This window comes from Peromyscus leucopus, chromosome 4 (assembly GCF_004664715.2).
Source record: "Peromyscus leucopus breed LL Stock chromosome 4, UCI_PerLeu_2.1, whole genome shotgun sequence".
NCBI lineage: Eukaryota > Metazoa > Chordata > Mammalia > Rodentia > Cricetidae > Peromyscus > Peromyscus leucopus.
The window spans coordinates 119,774,040-119,796,776 of NC_051066.1; the positions used below are offsets into that span (position 1 = coordinate 119,774,040).

The 22,737-nt window shown below is 41.8% G+C and overlaps 1 protein-coding gene across 1 annotated transcript in view; it reads left to right on the plus strand.

Annotated features, from left to right (window-relative positions):
* The first annotated feature begins 201 nt into the window (after positions 1-201).
* Pcsk2 (proprotein convertase subtilisin/kexin type 2) overlaps positions 202-22,737 on the plus strand; it is a 252,882-nt gene continuing 230,346 nt past the window's right edge. Inside the window, exon 1 of the mRNA XM_028893276.2 lies at positions 202-750. Within this exon, the coding sequence (XP_028749109.1) occupies positions 577-750 (174 nt within the window). The 5' untranslated portion in view covers positions 202-576. The remainder of the gene's footprint in view (positions 751-22,737) is intronic.

A 22,737-nucleotide genomic window follows, 5' to 3' on the forward strand; every position in this document is an offset into this window, starting at 1 on the left:
GGGGGATTTTCCTAGGCGCGAGGCGGCCAGGCGGAGCAAAGGCGCTCTGGGCTGGCGGGGGCGCGGGCAAGCGGCACCCCCGGGGACCCAGGCAGCCAGCTGGGCGAGGGAGGGCTGGGGCGGGCGGGGGCGGGCCCGGGGCGGCCCGGGGCGGAGCCCGCTGTTCCTCTAGCCTCCATTGGCCGCTGGCGGGCGCGCGTCACTCGGGCTGGCGCTCGCCTCCAGCCCTGTGGAATTGGATCCGAGGAGGAGCTGAAAATGCAGATTTAGCATCAAGCACAGACATACACTAGCTCTTTCTCTCGGGTACACATAGCTCCGCACATTCGCACCCCTTCCAGCCAGCCAGGCTGCGCGACTCCACGGCTTGCCTGGCAGCCAGCTGCTGGTGGACAGCGCACAGATTTGCTGTTTGCCAAGCTTCTCTTTTTGCCTCGTTTGCTATAAAAAGATTTTTTTAAAAGAAAAACAGAAACAAAAACTACATTACCTATTTTTTATTTGCATCTTCCCTCCTCGTCCCCTGCTCCACCCGCCTGCGTGCCTCGCAGCCCCACTTTTCACTCCCAAAGAAGGATGGAGGGCGGTTGTGGATCCCAGTGGAAAGCGGCTGGGCTCCTCTTCTGTGTCATGGTTTTTGCGTCTGCTGAGAGACCCGTCTTCACGAATCATTTTCTTGTGGAGTTGCATAAAGACGGAGAGGAAGAGGCTCGCCAAGTTGCAGCAGAACACGGCTTTGGAGTCCGAAAGGTAAGATTTCTCCCATGCATTTCACATGTTGTTTCCAGAGGAGGGACAGCCTTGCGCAATCTCGTTGCAGATTTGCAAGTTTTCTGTCTTTTTTCATGCTATGCAGCTATTCTGCCATCGGCTCTCAAACACGACATTGCCTCCGGTGATCTTTCGTGGGTTATGTAATTAAAATGTCCTTCATCTGTATTAGAAAGGTCAGCGAAATAATTTGTTGGTGTTTGACTTGGTGGGGGGTGGGAAATAGGACCGCACCTTGCAAAGGATGCTGTGCGCCCGGGCTACTGTCCGAGGTACCAAGTTTTCCAGGCTGCCTGGGGACAGAGGGATGGAGTCCAGAGCAGCTGGGCTTGACGTCGACTGCTTTGCCAGGGAACTCTCCCCGCCCCCACGCCCTGGAGGAAGAATAGTTTCCCACCGACATGGCTCAAAGATTGAGCGTTGCAGTTGACCCCAGTTTTCCGACCCACGCCTAGAGGACTTCCCTCCCAACGACTTTGGTCCCTGCTTTTTTCAGCGGACAAGAGCTTTCTGACTTGGAAACATGGATGGGGTTCTCTGTCCAAAACTTCTACGCTCTGGCCCCTGCCCACGACCTCCCACCCTCAAAGCGCACTCCTGTTTAGAGAGTTCTTAATTCCCTGCTGTAGGACACCTCGCCGCCAAAAGAGATGGATTCTGAGGGAGATTCCCCACGGAGAAGTCGAGGTGTCCTCTCCTGATATGTGGGCAGCCAGCATGGTTTTCCCGGGAGAGCACGGGGATCCCCATTCCAAGAAGTTGTCCGAGCTGAACTGTTCAGGCACTTGGATAGGGTTTCGGTCTTCGGGTGCCGCTGGCCACCTCTGGAGAAGTTAGGATACTTGTCCTAGGGGGAACAGAGGAGAAGAATGCGCTTGCGGGGGGCATGCGTGACCCAGTTGTTCTTCCTGCAAAATATCTGTGTCCGAGGTCTGGAGTGTCCTTAGGGGACCTGGCACTGCTGGGGGAGAGTGGGGATTTGAGGAGAAGCGAGAGGGAGGGGATTGGAAGGTCAAAGGATGTAGCTTGGTACCCGTGGACCAGGAGGACGTCAGTGGGGTTTTAGGCCCCATCCCCTCCCTTCTAGTCTCACAAGGAAATCGTTGTGAGAGAGCAGTAGGCTCTCTTCTTGGAAGGGCAGGCAGCACAGGCTGGGTCTCTTCTGTCTGGACTTCGTATGCCTCTCACTGGGCTCCCAGCCACCACGAAGACTCCTTCAGGAGCGCAGGGCTCTCCCGCCTCCACTCACCTGCGCAGCAGCGCCTTTCCACCACAGCTGGGTTTGGCAGCGAGTTTGACAGAGGTCCTGGAGGAGGCGCGGGTCTGCGGGTGGCGGGTGGCGCGCGGGCGGGTCTCACACACAGAGAACTAGTTGCTCCAAAGAAGTGTAGGTGAAGGGGGGTAGACCAGACTCCTGCTGATGGAGCAGTCGGCTGGCCTTCCTAACTGGGGCCCACGGAGGCTGTTTCCAAAGACATCCAACCCTGGGACCCTCCCCACCTCGCTCCCCTCCCCCCAAAATAATTAGCAAGAGCCAGGGTCCTAGCGCCATTGGATATGATCGATTATGGTTAGCTGATAAGCTGACAGTGAGAACTTTCATATGTCATCGTACTTGCATACTTTCCCTTTTGGAAAAAAAAAAAGATTTCTTTTATTATCAACTGTGTGTGTGCAGCCTAGCAGAGGACAGAGGCATCAGATCCCCCTGGAGCTGGAGTTACAGAAGGTTGTGAATTGTTTCATATGGGTTCTGGGAACTGTATGCACCCTTAGCTTTGAGCTCTCCCTCCAGTCTGCTTACATACATAAGTTCAAGGAGAACTTAACAGTCATGATGGTGAAATTGACGCTAGGCAAAGTATAGACGTACTTTCTCCCCATTACTTCTTGGAGAGGAGTCCACTGATTTTGTTTGTTTGTTTGTTGCAATGTAAATTCCCATCTGTGAAAAGCAGGCTTTCATTTTACTGTCTCTTTCATTCTATTTCCTTATCCTCTCCGACAGTACCTCCTAACCAAATCCTGTGACTTGTGCCCTGATGGATATTCAGGAACTAATCAGTGTATGGCAAGGTTCATCTGCCTGAAGAAGCTTCATGGTGTTGTGTCTGCTCCCAAGGAGCCCTCTTTCCCTCCTTTGAATCCATGTGCTGCTGATCTGTCAAGACCTAGACCTAAATCTCGCCAAATGCTACAATCATAAAGAGATTTTCCTCTCCCAAATGTCCACAAGGCAGGGACAGCTGGTACCCTCTGTTCCATCCTCAGTCACTCATGTAAATAAGTGAAAGTGAGGCAGGTTTGTTTTTCCACTGGGCAGTTAAGTATTCGGAGCTGACATCATCTGTATGCCTGGCTTCCTCACCTTAACTAGCACACTGATGTGCTCCACAACCCTTAGAGAACTTATTAGCCTGGTTTATTTACTCTGCATCCCAGATACTGTGCTCTTTGGTCTCATTGCACTGCTCTGTGCTTGTCCCAACTTTTGTCATTTGTTTTGCATTTGGAACCCCAAGACATCCTTTTCTGTGATTGTTCTAAGCTCTAGCAGCCTCCTAACTTTTTCCTGCTCAACATTAAGGATGAAAGATTCTCAGTAGTTGGTTATTCATACATAGGAAGGGGCAGCAATGCAGATGGGGGTAGCCTTCTGTGTTATCTCATCCTAACCTTGCAAAAGAAATAGAAATAGCATCAACCCTAGTTCTCAGATGAAATTCAAAGCTCTAAGGTACTAAGTAACTGCCTAATGTTGACAAAGGGAATAACCCAAATATAAATCCAAACTCACTTGACTAGAAACAACCTTCAGGAAGCCCTGACTGTCAAGAACTTTGCTTTGAAGGTACCATTTTGTAAACATGAAAATTTTCCCTTCCATTTTCTTCCCTTTTTACCTTTACTCTAGTTACCATTTGTTTGCTGTTGATATGTAAACATGTGCCATTGACTGCTGAGCACATCTGTATGCTTCTTCAGAAGATAAAAGCTTAAATAACCTGCCCTTTCCTACCCCTGGTGCCACATGCTGTGCTGGGCATTAAATTCTGGGAAAGGTTTTGATCATGATTTAATGATTTCATCACTAGAAGACCATTAGTAACTACTTACATTCCCTCCAGTAAATTGAGTAAAGTACATGTCTAATTTCTTTCTGTTTTATTTTGACCTGGTCTTCACCCCAAAACATATCCATCTGAGATGCTATGTCTAAAAAATTAGGTAGTGATGAAACTGACTTCAAACAACACCTCCACTTCTTAGAACACTGGGTGGTTTTTTTATTCTTCTGATATGAAAAGTAAAATTACTTATCAAAATAATAACATCCCACACCAAACAGTTTCAGCCAATTTTGAGGGGTGGGAAATATTGGAAAATAAGCAAAATAAGGAAAGGGTCAAGTTTTTATAAGAGTTAACATTTTAGCTGGGCAGGGGTGGTGCACGCCTTTAATCCCAGCACTTGGGAGGCAGAGTCAGGCAGATCTCTATGAGTTCGAGGCCAGCCTGACCTACAAAGCGTGTTCCAGGAAAGGTGCAAAGCTACACAGAGAAACCCTGTCTTGAAAAACCATAAAAAAAAAAGAGTTAACATTTTAAACACTGTTAGGTACTTTTGTTTTATTGTAATATGTTTGGGTTTTTACCCATGGAGGACTAACGCTGGGTGCTTGCCTAGGTAACACTATATGACCATTTTCATATGTGTATGAATATTTTTCATTTCTAAAAGTAATCTACTAATAATTGTGCTGGTAGGTCATAAAAATAAATTTTGGATGATTGTATTTTATGGACATATAATTTAACTTATGAGAGGACATAATTTGATATTTTCACAAAATGAGCACACTTGTGTCAAGAGCACTGAAGTCAAGAAAGAGTTACTATCAGAGACCCCAAGGCCCGCTCTTGCTTCACGGGGTGCCTCTGAGGTTGGGCAAATATAAACACTGCTTTGGGGGACGCCAAGTCCAGCTGGCACCCCATATCCAAGTGGCTTCATGTCTGCATTCAACCAGAGATGGGTGGAAAATGTTTTAAAACCAAAGGTACATCTGTACTGAACAGATGTTTCTTACCTTATTATGTTTCCCAAAACAATTTGTTTAGTATTTACATAGCATTGACACTGCATTAGGTGCTACAAGTAAGTAGAAATTATTTATAGTATTTGCAGAAGCATGCATGCAGACCACATGCAAATCATATACAATTTTATATAAGGGATCAAGTATTTGGGACTTAGGTAAACACCAGAGATGCTGACACCAGCTCCCAGTAGATGCTAGTAGGCAACAGTGCATGTTTTTGGCTAGGCATGCATGTGTCTTTCTGTTGGAAATTACTAGAATGGATTCCATGAGTCGTGCATACATTTGAGGTTAGGAAGTAGTATTTTTTTTATTGCTATGTGTCCTGGTGACTTACTGCCAACTTGACACAACTAAGAGTTACCTGGGAAGAATGAGTCTCAAATGAGGGAACTGCTTAAATTGAATAGACCTATGGCCAAGTCTGTGGGGAATTGTCTTGACTTGTTGATTGATGTGGGAAGACCCAGCCCCTGGTGGAAGGTGCCAACCCCCAAGGTGTTACTAAGTTATACAAGAAACCTTGCTGAGTATGAGCACAGGAGCAGTGTTTCTCAATGAGTTTTACTCCAGTTCCTGCTTGAGCTCCTTCCTCAACTCCCTTCAATGATGAGCTGTGACCTGGAATTGTAGGCAAAATTAACCATTTCCTTCCCTGAGTTGCTTTTGGTCATGATGTTTATCACAGCACCAGAGAGAACACTATGTGACAAATCACTACAATATGCATCCCATAGAACTGCATTGAATCTGGTAGGTCTCAGTCGAGTACTTTGCTATAAAGGCCTAAAAAGATAAAATCAAAACATCAGCCAGCAGTGTCCTCATCTAGAAGCATGATAATGAATAAACAGCTTCCAGGTGCATATGGATTTTCAGAAGCATTTTGTTCTTCATGGAGATAGACTGGGGAATCTTCATTTCCTCATTGGCCACTGTTTAGAGCAAGGCTCAGCTCCTAGAGGCCACCTTCACTGACTCACAGCTAGCCTCTTTCCGCAGGCCTTTACATTCTGTTACCATTCAAATATCTTCCTTCTGTAAAGGCCCTGTCCCTTTCTTAGGTCAATCAACCTGATTGGGTCAGGCCCACCAAGATAATTCCTCTTCTCATTTTTTTTTCTGGAAAAAAAAAAGATTTGGTAGCCTAAATATGTTTGATTTTTACCTCCAACTTTTATAATCTAATTTCAGAAGTGAAATCCATCCAATTTACAGTCCCATCCCACATTGCCTCACTTGAGGGAGGAGATTATAAAGGACATCAACAGTGGGAAACAGAAATCTTCTCAGAATTCTGCCTACTACAGACAAGCAGCCACAAGGTCTCTCAAAGCAATTATAACATTGTACATGTCCACCAGTAATTCCTGAGGGCTCCAGATACTCCACACTCTCACTCATATTTGATATTTCACACCTCTTTGCTCTTAGCCATTCTGATAGGGTGTGGTCATACCACCTTCCAGTTTTCATTGAAGCTTTGTCTGATGAATAACTAGAGTAAAATGTCTCACAATATGTTGTGTTTTGCACACTCTTTTATTCAGCATTTATTCATAACTGGTCAGAGTGCAGAGAATAAGAGACTAAGTGATCAACCCTAAATGGGACATCTACTTTAACCCTACCCTCACCAAGGCTCAAAGAATATCATGGAAGAGGAGGTAGGAAGAATGTAAAAGCCAAATAATGGGAAGCAGTGCTCTGAAATGCTGTCACAATCATGAACTCACAATGGTTGTGATTACTTGTATAAGACCTATAAAAGATCAAGCCAGCCCAAATTTCATCACAGATGAGACAGATGATCTCCAGACCTCTGTTCCTTATTCAGGAACTGTTGTAGTGGATAGTTGCTGGGACTGAGAGAATCACTCTTTTTTGAAGATGCAACCTCTGGTAGGTTTCTAATGGATGGCCCCACACACATGCACATATGAACAATACTAACTGGATTTAGTGAGTCATTACACATAAACAAAAAAAGGCATGATAATGAGAGGAGACTTGCAGAGGACATTCAGAGAGTTTTAAGGGGACAAGTGGAAGGTAGATATGATCATATTTCACTGTGTACATTTATAATATTCTAAATTTGAAAAAGTAAAAAATATTAGGGTTGCAAAAAGCTCATGTACTATGTGTGGGAGCTAAGAACAGTTCTGGGTGCATAGAATCAGATATCTTTTGTTGGTAGTGGCAATAATCATACAGTGGCCTAGTAACACCCTTTTACATAAGGAAGCAGTCATGTGTTGACTTGCAGTATATAATGGAACTAATAGACCCCAGCCTATTAACAACCCATCTGTGGATTAACAATAGTCCATGAAATGGCCCAGATCCTAGATTTCCATGAAGTTGGTTCATTATAGACCATGGTAATTGTTGCAGCTAGCCATTCTGTCTTCCTTAGATTTTGACTGACTAGCTGCCTTAGAGAAGAGAAAAATTTCCATGAAGCTAATCCAAGCCACCGGAGATCCAGTCTCCAGAAAGTCACCTATAGAAGCAGCTAAAACCTTAGCATCAAACTCACAATCCCTTTTCCTTAACCTGTGGTAATACACATTTCTTAGCCCGCGTTATAGACAACCCTGACCATGCAACATTTCTAATCCATCTCATGCAAATAGGAAAAAAAAAATGTGTTCTTGGTCCATGCCTGATGCACTAAAAGAAAAATCCCTAACAAATGATTCTTCACATTCTATTTCTTCTGAGGCTGAGTGATATTGAGAAGAGCCACTTTGAGAGCCAAATCATGACAGTTAACATAGTCACAAAATGAAAGGAGTCCAGATTTCCAATTGCTGACCCTGAAGACATTCCATGAGTGAGAAAAAACTGTTAAAGTAGGGCACTGAGATTTGTGGGTTTATCTTTAGAGCAGTAAGCATTACCAAGCTAATAGGCCATCAATAAATATCCCCTTTTTATGTTGCTAGAGTCAGTCTCTAACCTTCCAACTAAGCCAAGACAAATCACAACAAAAATAATCTTCCAACGCCTTTGAGAGCCCCTATGTTATCTCATGCTGTCAGTGAACTCTTTAAAGATTTTTAATTTGTTTTTTTCTAGAAAGAACATAAAAGTCTTTCAAAGCTCCATCTGCCTACTGCAGCCAATAAAGCTACTCATAATAGATGCATAATATGTACTTCTTCGGTGACAAAACTCTTGGACAACTGATGATAATTTGGCCATAAGCACAAAAACAATGTGCTGGAAGAAGTGTGATTCCAAAAACTACCCCTGTAGGATGTTTTTATCTGTAAGACAAAGTTGATTCAGGAAGTGAAAGCAATTGACAATCATCAAGTGAGCCATTGGCACACTTATGTTTCCCTACAATTCCCAACTTAGGAATTAACAGTAGTGGAATGGAGGAGATCTTTGCACAGAAAAAATAAAGTCTGTGATTAAGGCATGATCAAATACAAAAGGAGAGAGGATGGTGCTTCTTAAGTAAATGAAACTGGGAATCTAGATCTAGTTCAGGGCATCTTACAGCTATAGATCATGTTCAACATGGTGCTGAGTGAGGCTACAGTTGAGTATGCTATAATCATACTTTCAGCTATAACTTCTCAAAGAAGCCAAGCTTTACTTAAAACAACAACAACAAAAAAAAAGTACAGCCTGGTCCACAGAGCGAACTCCAGAAAAGGCACAAAGCTACACAGAGAAACCCTGCCTCGAAAAAACCAAAAAAAAAAAAAAAAAAAAAAAAAAAAAAAAAAAAAAAAAAAGTAAGGTTTAAAATTTTCTCCTGTTTCATCTCACATTTGCACTCAGATCCGTCATTTGAAAGAAAAAAAAAGCCTTTACTGAACTTGTATATTTTCATTTTCATTTGCTATCTAAATAATGTGACAGTCAAGAACAGGAGTTATGTTTGACTTTCTTTGTCAAAGTGTATTGGTTATGTATACTGCTCACTGGTCTTCAAGATCACAAATGGCTAAGGCATCAAAAAAGCACAACTGAGTTAATGCTGCTACCCTACTGGGTATGAACTGGTGAAACTAATATAAAAAATTACACTGGCTTGGCAGATTGTTCTTGTCTCCAAGCTAATTTGACTACAATGTTGTGAGGAGTGTGATATGTGAAGATCTTCAGGAGAGTGTAGCCAAATAAAATAGGCCCTTACATTGTGTGCGAAATAATTGGCACAAACTGTGACATGGAGCGAGACAGAACTTCACAAGATACTGATAGTAGGTTGACAAGGACAGAAAGAAAATGGCAAGATTCGGGTCTCTCTTCTTTTATAACTTTCAAATTGACATTAAATTCCATAAACATTCATTTATTTTCCTAATTTTATTATCTTTAAATATGCCAAGTACAAGAAGCATTTAAAAACATTATCTTAGGTATCATTACTCAGAGGTGACCATCACCAACCATTTCAATGCAGATATCTATGTATGAATATGTAGAGAGAAAAGAGAGATGAGCAACCCACTTACAGAAGTAGAGTCACATCATACATACTTTAAGTTTTAAACCATCTGATTTAATCACTATAGACAATAACAACAGAGAAGAATAAGAGGAAACTAAAATTATTATGCTTCAAATAAATTTGCTATATAAAGTATATTTTCAAATAAATTTCCCAGAATTTAAGAAAAATACACATATAAGATTTATGAGTTTGTCATTACATATTGAGGAGAGAGAATATGTAAGTATCTGTTTAATTACACATTTAATTATTTAATTGCATATTTCAAATTGTAATGAGTATAGACTCATTTGATTTGCCAAATGGGAAAATTAGGATCCTAGGACTTTCCCTTGCCTTGCTGCTTATACTGATCAGTGTTTGTTAGATATGTCATTTCTGTATCACGTCATATGTAATTGTTAACTTTCTAGTGTACATAAAGCCATAATTCATAGTATTTCTTACATTTATTCAAGCTGAAATTCACTTCTAATTCTACTACAAATCATTTTGCCATGCTTCTTCAAGCTGAAATTATTCATTCTCATTAAAATTTTTAGTTTTATTAAAAACAATGAGGGCAGCATAAACATAAAAGGACAAATGTCCTCAATTTGAGATTAAAAATTTAAAGGGGGAAAATAGACAGTGGAGTTCTATTTGTTAAGCAATTGGCAACCATCAAGTGGGCCATTGACACACTTCTGTTTCCCTACAATTCCCAATGTAGGGATTAATAGTAGTAAAAAGGAAGAGATCTTTGCACACACACAAAAATAAAGTCTGTGATTAAGGCATGATCAAATAAAGCTGCAGAAGGAGATGTGGTAATGGTATTGTTCTGGTTTGGATATATGATGTCCCCACACACTTGTGTTTTGAGCACTTGGTCCCTAGATGGTGGCACTGTTTTGAAAGGCTGTGGAACCCTTGGGGCATAGTGCCTAGCTAGTAGACATAGGCCACTGGGTGGGCCTTAGAGGATTTTAACCCATTCTTGCTTCTATTCTCTGATTCCTGATTTACTATGACATGAAGAGCAGCTGCCTCATGTTCCTACCATTGCAGACAGACTCCCCTGCTGCCAGTATTGCCTGAAACCATAAGCCAAAAGGAACCCTCCCTCCCCTAGTATTTTGACACAGTGGCAAGAAAAGTAATCAATACAAACATCCATTTAGGAGTTATCATTATTTTAAAGGGCGGGAAATCAAAGTCAACCTTTAGAGTAAGGGAAGAGAAGATGGGGCTCAAAGGGAAACAAAATTTTGGACACTGCTCATGGGAATTGGAGAGACAACTGAGGAAGACTTATAATGATTTGTGAGTAGTGCTGGGATATGTGGATAATTTGGGAGAAAGAATTAACACCATAGAGTCATTTTCTAAAGAAACACTCAGATTGGGTGTGAAGAAAAAGGAAATATTGACACTGGAGATAACTAGAGCTCTCTAATGTGCGGTGGGTGGACCTCAATGTTGTCCTGTCTATGAAGGTATTTATATGACAATTTCACTTACACACTAATTAATCTTTGGTAGTTTCTCTGACCTGGGACTGGCATATTCTTGGAGTAGATTGTAAAAATGCAGAGGTTGATGTGCACTAAACTGTAAGACCCACAGGATTCTGAGCAGGATCCTTCATAACGAAGGTCAGCTGTGGATGGTCAAACAAATGGGAATACCAAATGCCAATGATTCCTTCCAGAAATATGGTGGTGGTGAAGGGAGGGAGGAAGCAGTGTGGTTGGGTATGATTAGAATGACTCTTATGAACAATGATTTCTAAACGCTTGTCACACCACTGGCAGATTGCTACTCTACCAAAATATTGTGACATTCCTCACTAATTGAGTCTGTATTATTCCAACTGGTTTATCCAGAGTCATTTACATTTTCACAAATAATAACTGCAATTATAGAATTACAGCCTGTCGGAGAAGGAAGAGATTTTTAGAAAAGTATTGGTTTTACCCTTCATTTTACACATGAGGGAAAGGAAATTAAATATGATATTTATGATGTTTTATTTGTTGTTTGCTGGTTTATTTTGCTAGGGTTTTTCATTCATTTGTTTCTGTTCGAATTTTTGTTTTGTTTTGGTTTTTTGTTGTGTTTTTGCTTTGTTTCATTTTTAATTTAAGAGTTCCCTATATAGTCCAGGCTGGCTAACTCATTATGTATCTCAGAGTGGCCTCAAATTCATGATAACCCTCCTACCTTGGCCTTCTGAGATTCTAGGCATGAGCTACCATGCCTATTGCAATAGTTGTGTTATTGAGTACCTGTGTGGTAGTTTGAATGAAAATGGCCCCCATAGACTCATATGTTTGAATATTTAGTCCCCAGTGGAACTCTTGAGAAGGATTAGGAGGTGTGTCCTTATGAAAGAAGTATGTCACTTGAATGGGGCATGCTTGAAGTTACAAGACATTCACCATTCCCAGTGTTCTCTCACCTCCTGCTTATGGATCCAGATGTGAACTCTTAGCTGTTCTTGCCACCATGCCTTTACTCCACCTATCATGGACTCTAATCCTCTGAAACTGTAAGCCCAATTAAGTGCTTTCTTTTCTAAGTTACCATGGTCATGGTGTTTCATCACAGTGGTAGAAAAGTAACTGAGACAGCTTTCAGTGACCATTGAATCATGTTGCTTATCAGCTGTGCTTTGGAGACACCAAGCCAGCTTTGCAGGATGGAGACAACAAACTAGACCAAGTGATATTCCTGGGAATGATGGGACTTAAGGGCTACTAGCCATTTCAATTCATTAAGCTGATCACATCAATTCACTTCAGACCTCCCCAATCTGCTTTTTGTGATTTTACTCCTGAAATATTTATGAATTCTGGCTTTCTAAACAAAGCTGCTCATAGATTCAGGGATTCCAGCAACAGCCTGTTGGATTTGCCTTTGGTGAAAGACAGCATAGGAGTCTATATTTCTCTGAGTATGCTCTTGGTGAGGTAAGTTTATTAATTATTTTTCTGTTGCTGTGCTAAAATATCATGACCCAAAACAACATGAAAAGAAGAGTTTATTTGAACTTACAGTTCCAGGAAGATAAGAGTTCATCACTATTATAGCAGGAAGGATGACTGGAGCGGGATGCTGAGAACTCACACCCTTTACTGTAAGCACACACAAAAAAGGAACTGTACATGGTATGAGCTTTTATACTCTCAAAGCCCACCTCCAGTTACACACCTCCTCCAACAAGGCCACACCTCTTAATTCTTTCCAAACAGTTCCATCAACAGGGGACCAAATACTCAAACATATGAACCTATTGGAAATATTCTCATTCAAACCACCATAGTAACTAACACAGTGCTGTGCATTCAGGAAGCACTCAATAAATATCCAAATAAATGATGAGAGAGACCTGAAAGCTTAGCATCGCCATTTGATGCTCTCTTTGGAATATGCAGGTATGCCATGAGATGCTGTTGCAGTAAAGAAAGCTAAGTGAGCAAAATATTTGCTGCACAAGCGTGAGGAATGACATCAGATCCCACAACCATGTAGGAGAAGCAGAAGGTGGTTGGCATGCTTGTAGCTGGAGTTCTGGAAAACAGAGACAGACAGATTCCTGGGCTCAGCTACAGCCAGTCTAGCTGACTTGGTGGGTTCTAGGTTCAGTGAGAGACTGTCTCAAAACATAAAGTAGAGAGTGATAGGAGAAGATAGTTGAAGCTGACCTCTGGCCGCCACACATGCAAACACAAGCAAGCCAATCTGTGTGTGTGTGTGTGTGTGTGTGTGTGTGTGTGTGTGTGTGTGTGTGTACACTCATATACACACTCATTCACAGAAAATAAAGAGAACTAGGCATACAATAAATGGTAATCTGATGACCCTATTTTGTGACTGTATTAAATGGCTTCCAGTTGATTGATTGCTCTTAATAGCCTAACATTCTATAACTTGATTGTTAATTAAGAACTTAGTGACAGATGGGTAAAAGGTGATGCACGAACACTATCTTTGTTTTTTAGCATGTTCTTGGCTTCTGTAAGGAAAAACATAGCTTCACCAGATATCAGCCATTATCTTTCATTGTAATAGAGGTTCAGGCACAAGAACATGGTTGACATTCAAAAGTCAACTCTAGTTTATTTCTGATGACTACATTTCCATGCACCATCAGACAAGACTAGGAGGAGGCAAAAAAGATCTGGCAGAGCCCAATATATAGAGCAAAGGTGAGAAACAAAACCATCTGTGATCATTTGAAGTCTGAAAGCATCACTTTGTGGTCAAAGGAAGGATAGGATGGAGAGGAAGATAGAATGAAGAGAAGGATAGGAGAAGAGGAAGGCTAGGATGAAGAGGAAGGCTAAGATGAAGAGGAAGGATAGGATGAAGAGGAAGAATAGGATGAAGAGATAGGATAGGATGAAGAGGAGGATGGGATAAAGAGGAAGGATGGGGTGAAGAGGAGGATAGGATGAAGAGGAAAATAGGATGAAGAGGAAGGATAGGATGAAGAGGAAGATAGGATGAAGAGGAGGATAGGATGAAGAGAGGGATAGGATGAAGAGGAGGATAGGATGAAGAGGGAGGATAGGATGAAGAGGAAGGATGGGATGAAGGGGAAGATAGGATGAAGAGGAGGATAGGAGGAAGAGGGAGGATGGGATGAAGAGGAGGATAGGATGAAGAGGAAGATAGGATGAAGAGGGAGGACAGGATGAAGAGGAGGATAGGATGAAGAGGAAGATAGGATGAAGAGGGAGGACAGGATGAAGAGGAGGATAAGATGAAGAGGCAAGATAGGATGAAGAGGAGGATGGGATGAAGAGGAAGGATAGGATGAAGAGGAAGGATGGGATGAAGAGGGAAGATAGGTACAGCTGAAAGGTATCTTGGATGGTTGTATCTTCAGGGAGGTTTGGCATGAGCCCTAATTTGAAGCCAGCAGTGGAAGCTAGAAATAAATCACATCAGACAGTTAACTGGAAAAAAAGGAAAGAACCAAAGAATGATTATGGGATATTTGAATCAGTTAGCAACAAAGTAAACAAGGGCCACAGTCACACCAGGAGAAAGGGGTAGAATGTTCAGTTCATGTGCTAAGTGTGTACTGAGTATATCCCATAAGCAGGTATAATGTAGGCCACAGAAACATGGACTCTGAGACTGGAAAAAAAATAAAACATGGTTCAGTCCCTTGGGTATAACAAAGGTTCTGAAAAATGGGAGAAAAAAAATCAAGTTCAGGTACCACTTTTTGAGCCTTTGCTTGTGTCAGTGACTAAGTTTCATTGACCAAAGAAGCTACATAGTCAACCTCAGAGTCAGTGTGGGAGGAAACTAACTCGGAGAATGGATTTAGGGAGACAAAACAAAATGAGGATAATTACCATGGCATTCTAATACAGGACCCTCTGATGGTCACCGTGTCTCTGGATTATTCCATTAAATGGTGAGAAAGTTACAAAATTTAACCAACAACACCATTTCTCGTTGGTTGGGGGTTGGTTGTTCTCTTGGAGAACACTAGCCCTTCTTCCAGCGCCATGTGGATGAATCATGAACCTAAGAGAACACTCACAAGGCAGAGGAACATGAAAAGCATTGGCATGTACAGGTGATGTTGTAAGGACAACTCCAGCATGGGCCAGGAGAATGCAGGTGGGGAGTCAACATCATCTGTTACAGAGAGGACATAAAGCTAGATAAAATACAGGCCGTTTCTTTAAGGAATTCCAAAGAGAAGTTCTTTTCCAAGCAAGTAGAGCGCTGGTGAGTCTCCTTGCCTGTGAGGCAATGACTGTCAGCAGAACGGAAGACTTCCTGGAGCAGGCATGTCAAAATCATATGAGTTATGTGGGGGTCTGTAATTTGTATAGATTAAAATGAAAGGAAATTTATAGATGAGGATACAGGATATGTAAGAAAGCATCCAGGGGTCTTAAAGAGACTACAATAGTTGTTCTCTTTGACTAGAATGCTAAGCGACTAGGAGATAAGGACAACAAAGTGGGCCGGGCCAACTCAAGAGAAGCTTCCCACTATAAGCTGAGGTGTTTTCATTTCACAGCTAGATAGAGGGAGGCACTCAAAGATACTTAGAAAGTTTAAAAGAGTGGCCACATACAGGAAATCCTAGAATGATGGATGAGCTAAGAGAGAAAAGGAGGAGGGGTAGATCTCAGCCTGTACCGTTTGTCCAACAGAATCTGCCACATCTCAACAGCAAACAGCACTTCTCTTTTGATAGATGGGGTTACTGGGAAGTCGGGTTATGCATCTTTTATCTCATTGCCACTGGCCGATGACATCAATGATGCTAATGCTTTGATTAATTATTGTCCTCGAGTCTCAATGAATAGCTGTTGGAAGCAGCCAGTTATATCTATAAAGTTTAATCCAGCTAAAAACAAAATATATGTAAGTACATTTTAGAAGACAGACTGTCACATGGAAGCCAAATTTTTTAAAGAACTGGGGAACCAAAAAGCTTCACTGGGATGCCAACCTACCTTAGAGGCAGGAGGCTCCCTGATACATAAGGGAGATAATGTTTGTTGTAAGCTCCCTTCTGGGATGCTAGGTGGATGGAAAGAAAGGCTAGTGAGTGGGGCTTTAGTCAGATACCCTCTATTTGTGTCACTACCTGATTGACATCATCCTAGACTTGATATGTCCATGTTCAGTTCTTAGGCAAAAATCACAGTTTGAACACCATGTAGGCTGTGTACTCAGTATTGAAACAAAGAGCAACTCAGCTGTTTCATCCTGCTGTGGTCCCTGTTAGAGGGAAGTGTGGTTCTTAGACTCACAGACAGTGTGAACTGTCATTCATGGAGAGCAATTGCTTAGGTGTAGTCCAGAAGTGGCCAAGGTTGACTAGAATCATGTGTCCCAAGGGTTAGCCCAATGACTTTCCATTACTTTTAAGTTCCTTATACATTGACCATAAAAAACCTGCTAATTTTGGGAGACCATTATTATTTTATTGATAAGTCTTTGTTAAGCTCTGTGGAGATGAGGAACGCTCAAAGTGATAGATCCTACAGACTGAATGATGATAGATTCAACTTTATATGCAAAGCTTATTATTAGTTCTTTGGGTAGGTTGGTGAATTCACCTAATCTGGTGTCTCCATTTAGCTTTTTAAAACACCAGCTTTATGACTTGGGGAGTAAAAAACTCATAGCACTCGGTCTCAAGTTCTACAGCAAATAAACTTATTAGACCACACTAACCTTATGTAACACCCTAACCAGATGCAGCTGAATGCTGTCTTCTATGGTAGCTACTTACTTAAAGCAATGATAGCCTGCTTCCACTGGCCTCATGTTGACATAAGAGCTAGAGACACCACAAGTAATGAGGCTGCTTTACTGTATGAAAGACATCTGTTTAAAGAAGCTGTCGAGCCTTCCCCTAGCAAAAATCATATTTACTTTATTCATCTAAATAATGTAGCATGCTTGTCTTCTGTATGAAATTATCTCATGCTGCTTCTCATTGATTGAGTTTTATGAGACAGCATATGATTTTATGTGCATCCATATGCTACTCTGCTGAGAGTGGAATGTCCTCTTGTTGAGTGGTTTCAATTACTATATCCCTTTTATAGTTCTAGCATCATGGATGAACTCAAAATATCCATTTCTTCACCCCTCCCATTTTCTTTCCATTGCCCAGCTATGCTCCCTTCCTAAATTAAAAGGAAAGAAAAAGTAAAAATAAATAAACAGAATAACTTGTTCTGAATTCCACTCCTAACGACTTGCTCTCTGGATAGTTATAGCAACTGGAGTCTACTGAAATAGGGTGTTAGGTATATAGACCTTTGTATGTGGATGTCCAGAAATAAGTGAGCAAAAAGCATGGTGCATGTCCACAGGTGTATCCTGTCCTTGTTTTGCAAGTTCACTGTTAGGAGGGCATGATCACAACTACTGCTGTGAACTTGTGGTTGCCACACTTAAAAGACTGTAGACTGCACCAAGAAGCACACCTAATACCAATGCTAAACCACCGTGCGTCAGCTTACTCATGAGAACATGGCAGACAAACTCCCACTAAGGAGCAGTATAAAGTCATTGCCTGCCCTCTGGCCTCTTCAAATCTGAGAAAGTGATAAAAGTAAAGACAGGTACTCTAAGGAACTCCTCGAGATGGGAAAAGAAAAAAATAGTAACTCTATGCAGTAAATGATCCTGGTCTGAACTCTAGTTCCAATTTTTTTTATGTTTTCTGACAAATATTATTAAAACAATTGGCAACATGTTGATGATATCTATATATTATAAAATATCAGTAATTTTCTTTTTTTACTTGGGGGAGTGACAAGAGAGGGTCCTACTGTGCAACTAAGATTGGCCTCAAAGCCATGACAATCTTCCTGCCTCAGCTTGCTGAGTGCTAGAATTACCACTACACCTGGCTTCACTATTAATATTCTTATTTTAATGTGATATATGTTCTTAGGAGACACACACACCATCTACAAGGTACTCACATGTTACTCCACTAAATAAGCATATATATATATATATGCTCAGCATGGCAGCACACACCTGGAATTCCCAGCATTCAAGAATATGAGGTAGAAGGATCATAAACCCTAGGGTAGGCTGGATGACTGAGTAAGTCCTTGCCTTCAAACATAATAGAAAATATGTGTTGTATATGTGTGTATACATTACATACACATATGTAAATATACATATATATATACATATACACACAGAGACAAAATGCACACTTCTCTTAAGAGTCTATTTCTACAAATGTATTAAGTGTAAAATTATATTTAAAATTTAAATTACTCACAAAGATGTTTGGACTGACTCAAAGGCAACACTGTTATCTCCCTCTGTGAATGTGAACTTACTTCAACTTCCTCTGCCACAGTGAGGCTTTGCCCTCCTCTGCCATAGCAGAAAGTTTTGTAACTGGTAACGGTCTGAACCTCACTTTTCTTAACTGTATAAGCCAGAGGTAAACTAGAAACCTTGGGATCTAAATAACACCCACACAGACTCCCATTACATTCCTGTAAAAGCCCTATGCTTTCTCCAATATTCACACAAACTCTAGGGGCTAGGTTTTAATTTCATTTCTGGATCAAGCTTCCACAAAAACTTTCCTATCAGCAAATCACATCTCTGTCCCATATCCACAGTCTACACTCCAGAATAGTGGCTTAACCATGAAACTTGGCCACAGCCTTGACGGTGCCTGCCCAGTAAAACCTTCACCATGCACCCAAGGCATTTTCCTGATGATATCAAGGGTGCAGACAGAACTGAAATATGCATCCCTGGAAGTCTTCAGTCACCACTGGGCCATGAGAATTGAAAAGAACTCTCAGAAATGAGATTAGTGGCTCCTTCAGTCCAGCGTCTTACCTCCTGGCTCCTCACCCTCTGTGCTCTGCATCTTCGCTGCTTTGGCACCCCCTCCTCCTCTGGCCTGGCTGCACTCACATCTGCCTAGGCACAGCAGATCTTTCTCTTACCTAAGCAACTATGGCCTCCCAGAATCACAGGATTCTCCCAAATGGAAACCGTTCTCTCCCCTCAGATAGCAGCTAAGATGCTTTACTCTCTGGGTCTCTGTGAAGTAAGACCTGGTGCTGAGATGCTATGGACTCCACTTGCTTTTACTTTTCATAATAAAAATATTTTTTATTGTACACGTCAACTTTCTAAAGCACACAAATAGCACTGCCAGAAATAATACAGAGAAGTGAACACAGGACAATTAAATCAACTGAAATATTATACCTGGTCAATTTTCACTAGCAGGTGAACATTTAATGTGCATCTTTTTACCTGGGTACCTTATTTACACATGCCACTTTGTTTTTCTCAGAAGGTACATTGCAAGGGTCAGTCCATGTCAACGAGAAAGGCAGCAGAGCTTTCAAAGCTGTATGGCATTCCAGTTCTCATCTTCTAAAATGCAATAAACTTCTTTTTCTTTGTACCATTCTTCACCACCACTGCTACGCTTTCTGTTGTTCTGTCCCATTGAGACTAATGTTGATATCTTAATACTTAATTTGTCCTGATATTTTTCAAAAATATAAAGTTTTGAGGGTAGATGATCATGATAGATAGATGGTAGATAGTAGATAGATAGATAGATAGATAGATAGATAGATAGATAGATAGATAGAATGATGACAGATTATAGCTAAATAAATAGATAAATTATAAATAGTAGGTAGATGATAGATATATAGATGATTGGTAGATAATAGATTATAGTAGATAAGTGTTACTGATAGGTAGATAGATAGATAGATAGATAGATAGATAGATAGATAGATAGATAGATAGATAGACAGATGATAAATGACACAGCATAGACAGACAGTGGGAGGGTGTTGGGTAGATAATCTCCACCAGTTCTTTCTCTATTCTCCCAAGGGCATCATGGTTTGCCTTACCATTATGTACAATTAAAGAAAATCTAGTGCAGTCTCTGGGAAACATCAGGAAAACGCAGGTCCCATTCCTGTTTTCTAAATGCAAGCCCCCAAATATAATCGTCAAGTAATTGCCAAGCAGTTTGCAATCTTGGCTGTATTGTTTCATCTTCCAGTTTTATTCCTGAAACATCTTGACAGTAGCTACTAGAGAGCAAGGTTGTAAGAATATTCAGATGTAGAATGACTCCTGAGCTTCCCCCAAACTAGACTCCCAGGGAAGCCCAGCTGAAGGTCATGAAAGCAAGCAAGGTGGGCAAATGCAAGTAAGCAGCCAGGAGGAGCAGCTTCTGGTCAAAAGGGAGGCTTTTGCTTGGAGAGTGCTGGATCCCAGAATCCATGACAGCATTACTTCTAAGAAGAAATGCACATTAGTATAGCATCTAGGATGGAGGCTGTGAACACAACCTTTTTGGAGCACCACTGCATTGTCTAATCCAGGGAACCCCAGCCTCAAGGCAGGCAGGCACAAGCTGCATCTGAATGCCATGCCTTTTCGTCTGGGCTTCCCTGGTGCTGGGAGAAGCAAGTGTGTAACACGATTCTTAACAGGTCTTATTAATAAAAACAAACCAGGAGCCAGGTATTGGGGTGAATGCTGAACGATTAGAGAGACACAACAGGCCACAACTAACCTCACCTCGCCAGTTCCTCAGCTGATCTCATTTCCTCAGACTGGAAGCCTCTGAGTCCTCACCCAAATGGATCTCAGCTCTACTGTTGCTAAAAGCTAAAAGCTTAAAAGAGCTCTAGTTCCTGGTCCTCACACCTTATATACTTTCTGCTTCCTGCCATCACTTCCTGGGATTAAAGGCATGTGTCACCATGTCTGACTGTTTCCAGTGTGGCTTTGAACTCACAGAGATCTGGATGGATCTCTGCCTTCAGGATGAAGGTGTATGTGCCACCATTTTCTAGCCTCTATATCTAGTGGCTATTCTGTTCTCTGACCCCAGATAAGTTTATTAGGGTGCACAATATATTAGGGAACACAATATCACCACACAAGTGTGTGGGTTTGAATAAGTGCTTCAGCTTGGAGCCATACATGGGTGGGAAATGAAGCAAGAGGGAAATGAGAGAAGTATTGGGAAGCCATGCTGGGATTCATACAATTTTGTAACATAATGAGAATTCAGCTCTCTGCAAGTCTGAGTTAGCAGCATTAGTATACTGCTACCCAGCCTGAGTCTGCAAGCTGACAGTTGGCTGTGAATCCTCCTCCCTCTCATTTTCTCCTTTCAGGAACCATGCACATTTTACCTTAAAGGAATAAAGTAATAGCACCAAAACAATGTGTGTGCATGCACATGTGTATGTGAAAAAGAGTGTGTGTGAGTGTGTGTGTGAGTGTGTGTGTGAGTGTTTGTGAGCATGTGTGAATGTGTTTGTGAGAGTGTGTATGTTCACATGTATGTGTGCACACATGTGTACATGACTGTGTGTGCAGGTATGTGAGTGTGTATGTTTCTAGGAAGAAAGTCATTTAAACATGTATGAAATGACTATAATATGAGAAGTTTTTTTACTGCGGCATTCAACCGAGTGTTGGGGACCTACCACTGTTTTTAATGTCTCAACTATTTGTAATACTAGAATTATTCTTAGAAATGGAGGAATGCAACTATCAGTATCGCATCACTGAGAGGTTCAGGTGGAAAGTGCCTTCCCCTACAGGGAGGCACACAGCATCTCTCTTCCCTTCCTGATGGGGCTCCTGCTTGCACAGTGTTCTCAAACAGCGGACTGTGGCAGAGGACAGTAGAACTGGAGTCTGCGCTCCAAAATAAGACTCAAAATAACCGATGTGCAGATATATATCGCATTAATTTGTAATTGGTCAATGTATCTGTTTATACATTGCCCAAGAAGAAGCTCATGAGAGTTTCTGAATTTAGCCTCATCAGATCAATTAGCTCCATTTGCTTCCACAGCCAGAGAGCTCTTAACAAAGAAGTCACCATCATGGTTCCCAAGGGTCCAGGGGTGGGGATATCACTCACAGTATGGCTGCAAGTGAGTTCCACTCACTTGGCCATGAATTCCAGTCCAAGGTCTCACTGATTCATAGCCATGTTTACAAAGATGGGTGGGAACATAGAATTAGGAAAGATGAAGGGATTCTTGGGAGACCTGAGCCTTCACCCTCTCAGTGACTGGGACTTCTGTTCTTTTGTGCTTTTGCACAGATGCGTCCATCCATGCATGCATTTTTTTTTTTTTTTGAGACAGGGTTTCTCTATGTAGCTTTGTGCCTTTCCTGGATCTCACTCTGTAGACCAGGCTGGCCTCAAACTCAGAGATCCGCCTGCCTCTGCCTCCCGAGTGCTGGGATTAAAGGTGTGCACCACCACCGCCGGGCTATCCATGCATTTATGCGTGTTTCTCTCTGTGTGTTATATGCGCATTACTGTATGTATGAGGGCTGTAACTCTAGTGTTCCTCTATTGCCTTCACCTGATTTTTTGAGACAGGGCCTCCCAGTGACTCTGGAGCTCACTGGTTAACTCAGCTGTCTGATTGGCGAGCCCTGGAGATTCTGCTTTCCCAACCCACCAGCACTGGAGTTACAAGCACACATCACTGCTCTTGGCTTTTATGTAGATGCTGTGGACCTAAACTCATGCCCTCAGGCTTACACAGCAAGCATTGTACCCGACCAGGCCATCTCCCTCACCCCCAGTGTCTGTTCTTACGAAATGAAGCAACTAGACCAAGCCACAGGGCATAACTCAATTAGCTCTGGTAACACAGCCGTGGAAAGCTACCTCCATATATGACTCTCAGAAGTGATAGGGCCTATGACCCTCCCCAAGACATTTACATTTAAATATTAAAAATACATTTACATTTAACTCGCACTTTAGAAATGATCTTCGACTTTTAAATGTTGGGGTGTACTCGTGTTCATGGCTGTGCTTTTTGCAAGCGCCAATATG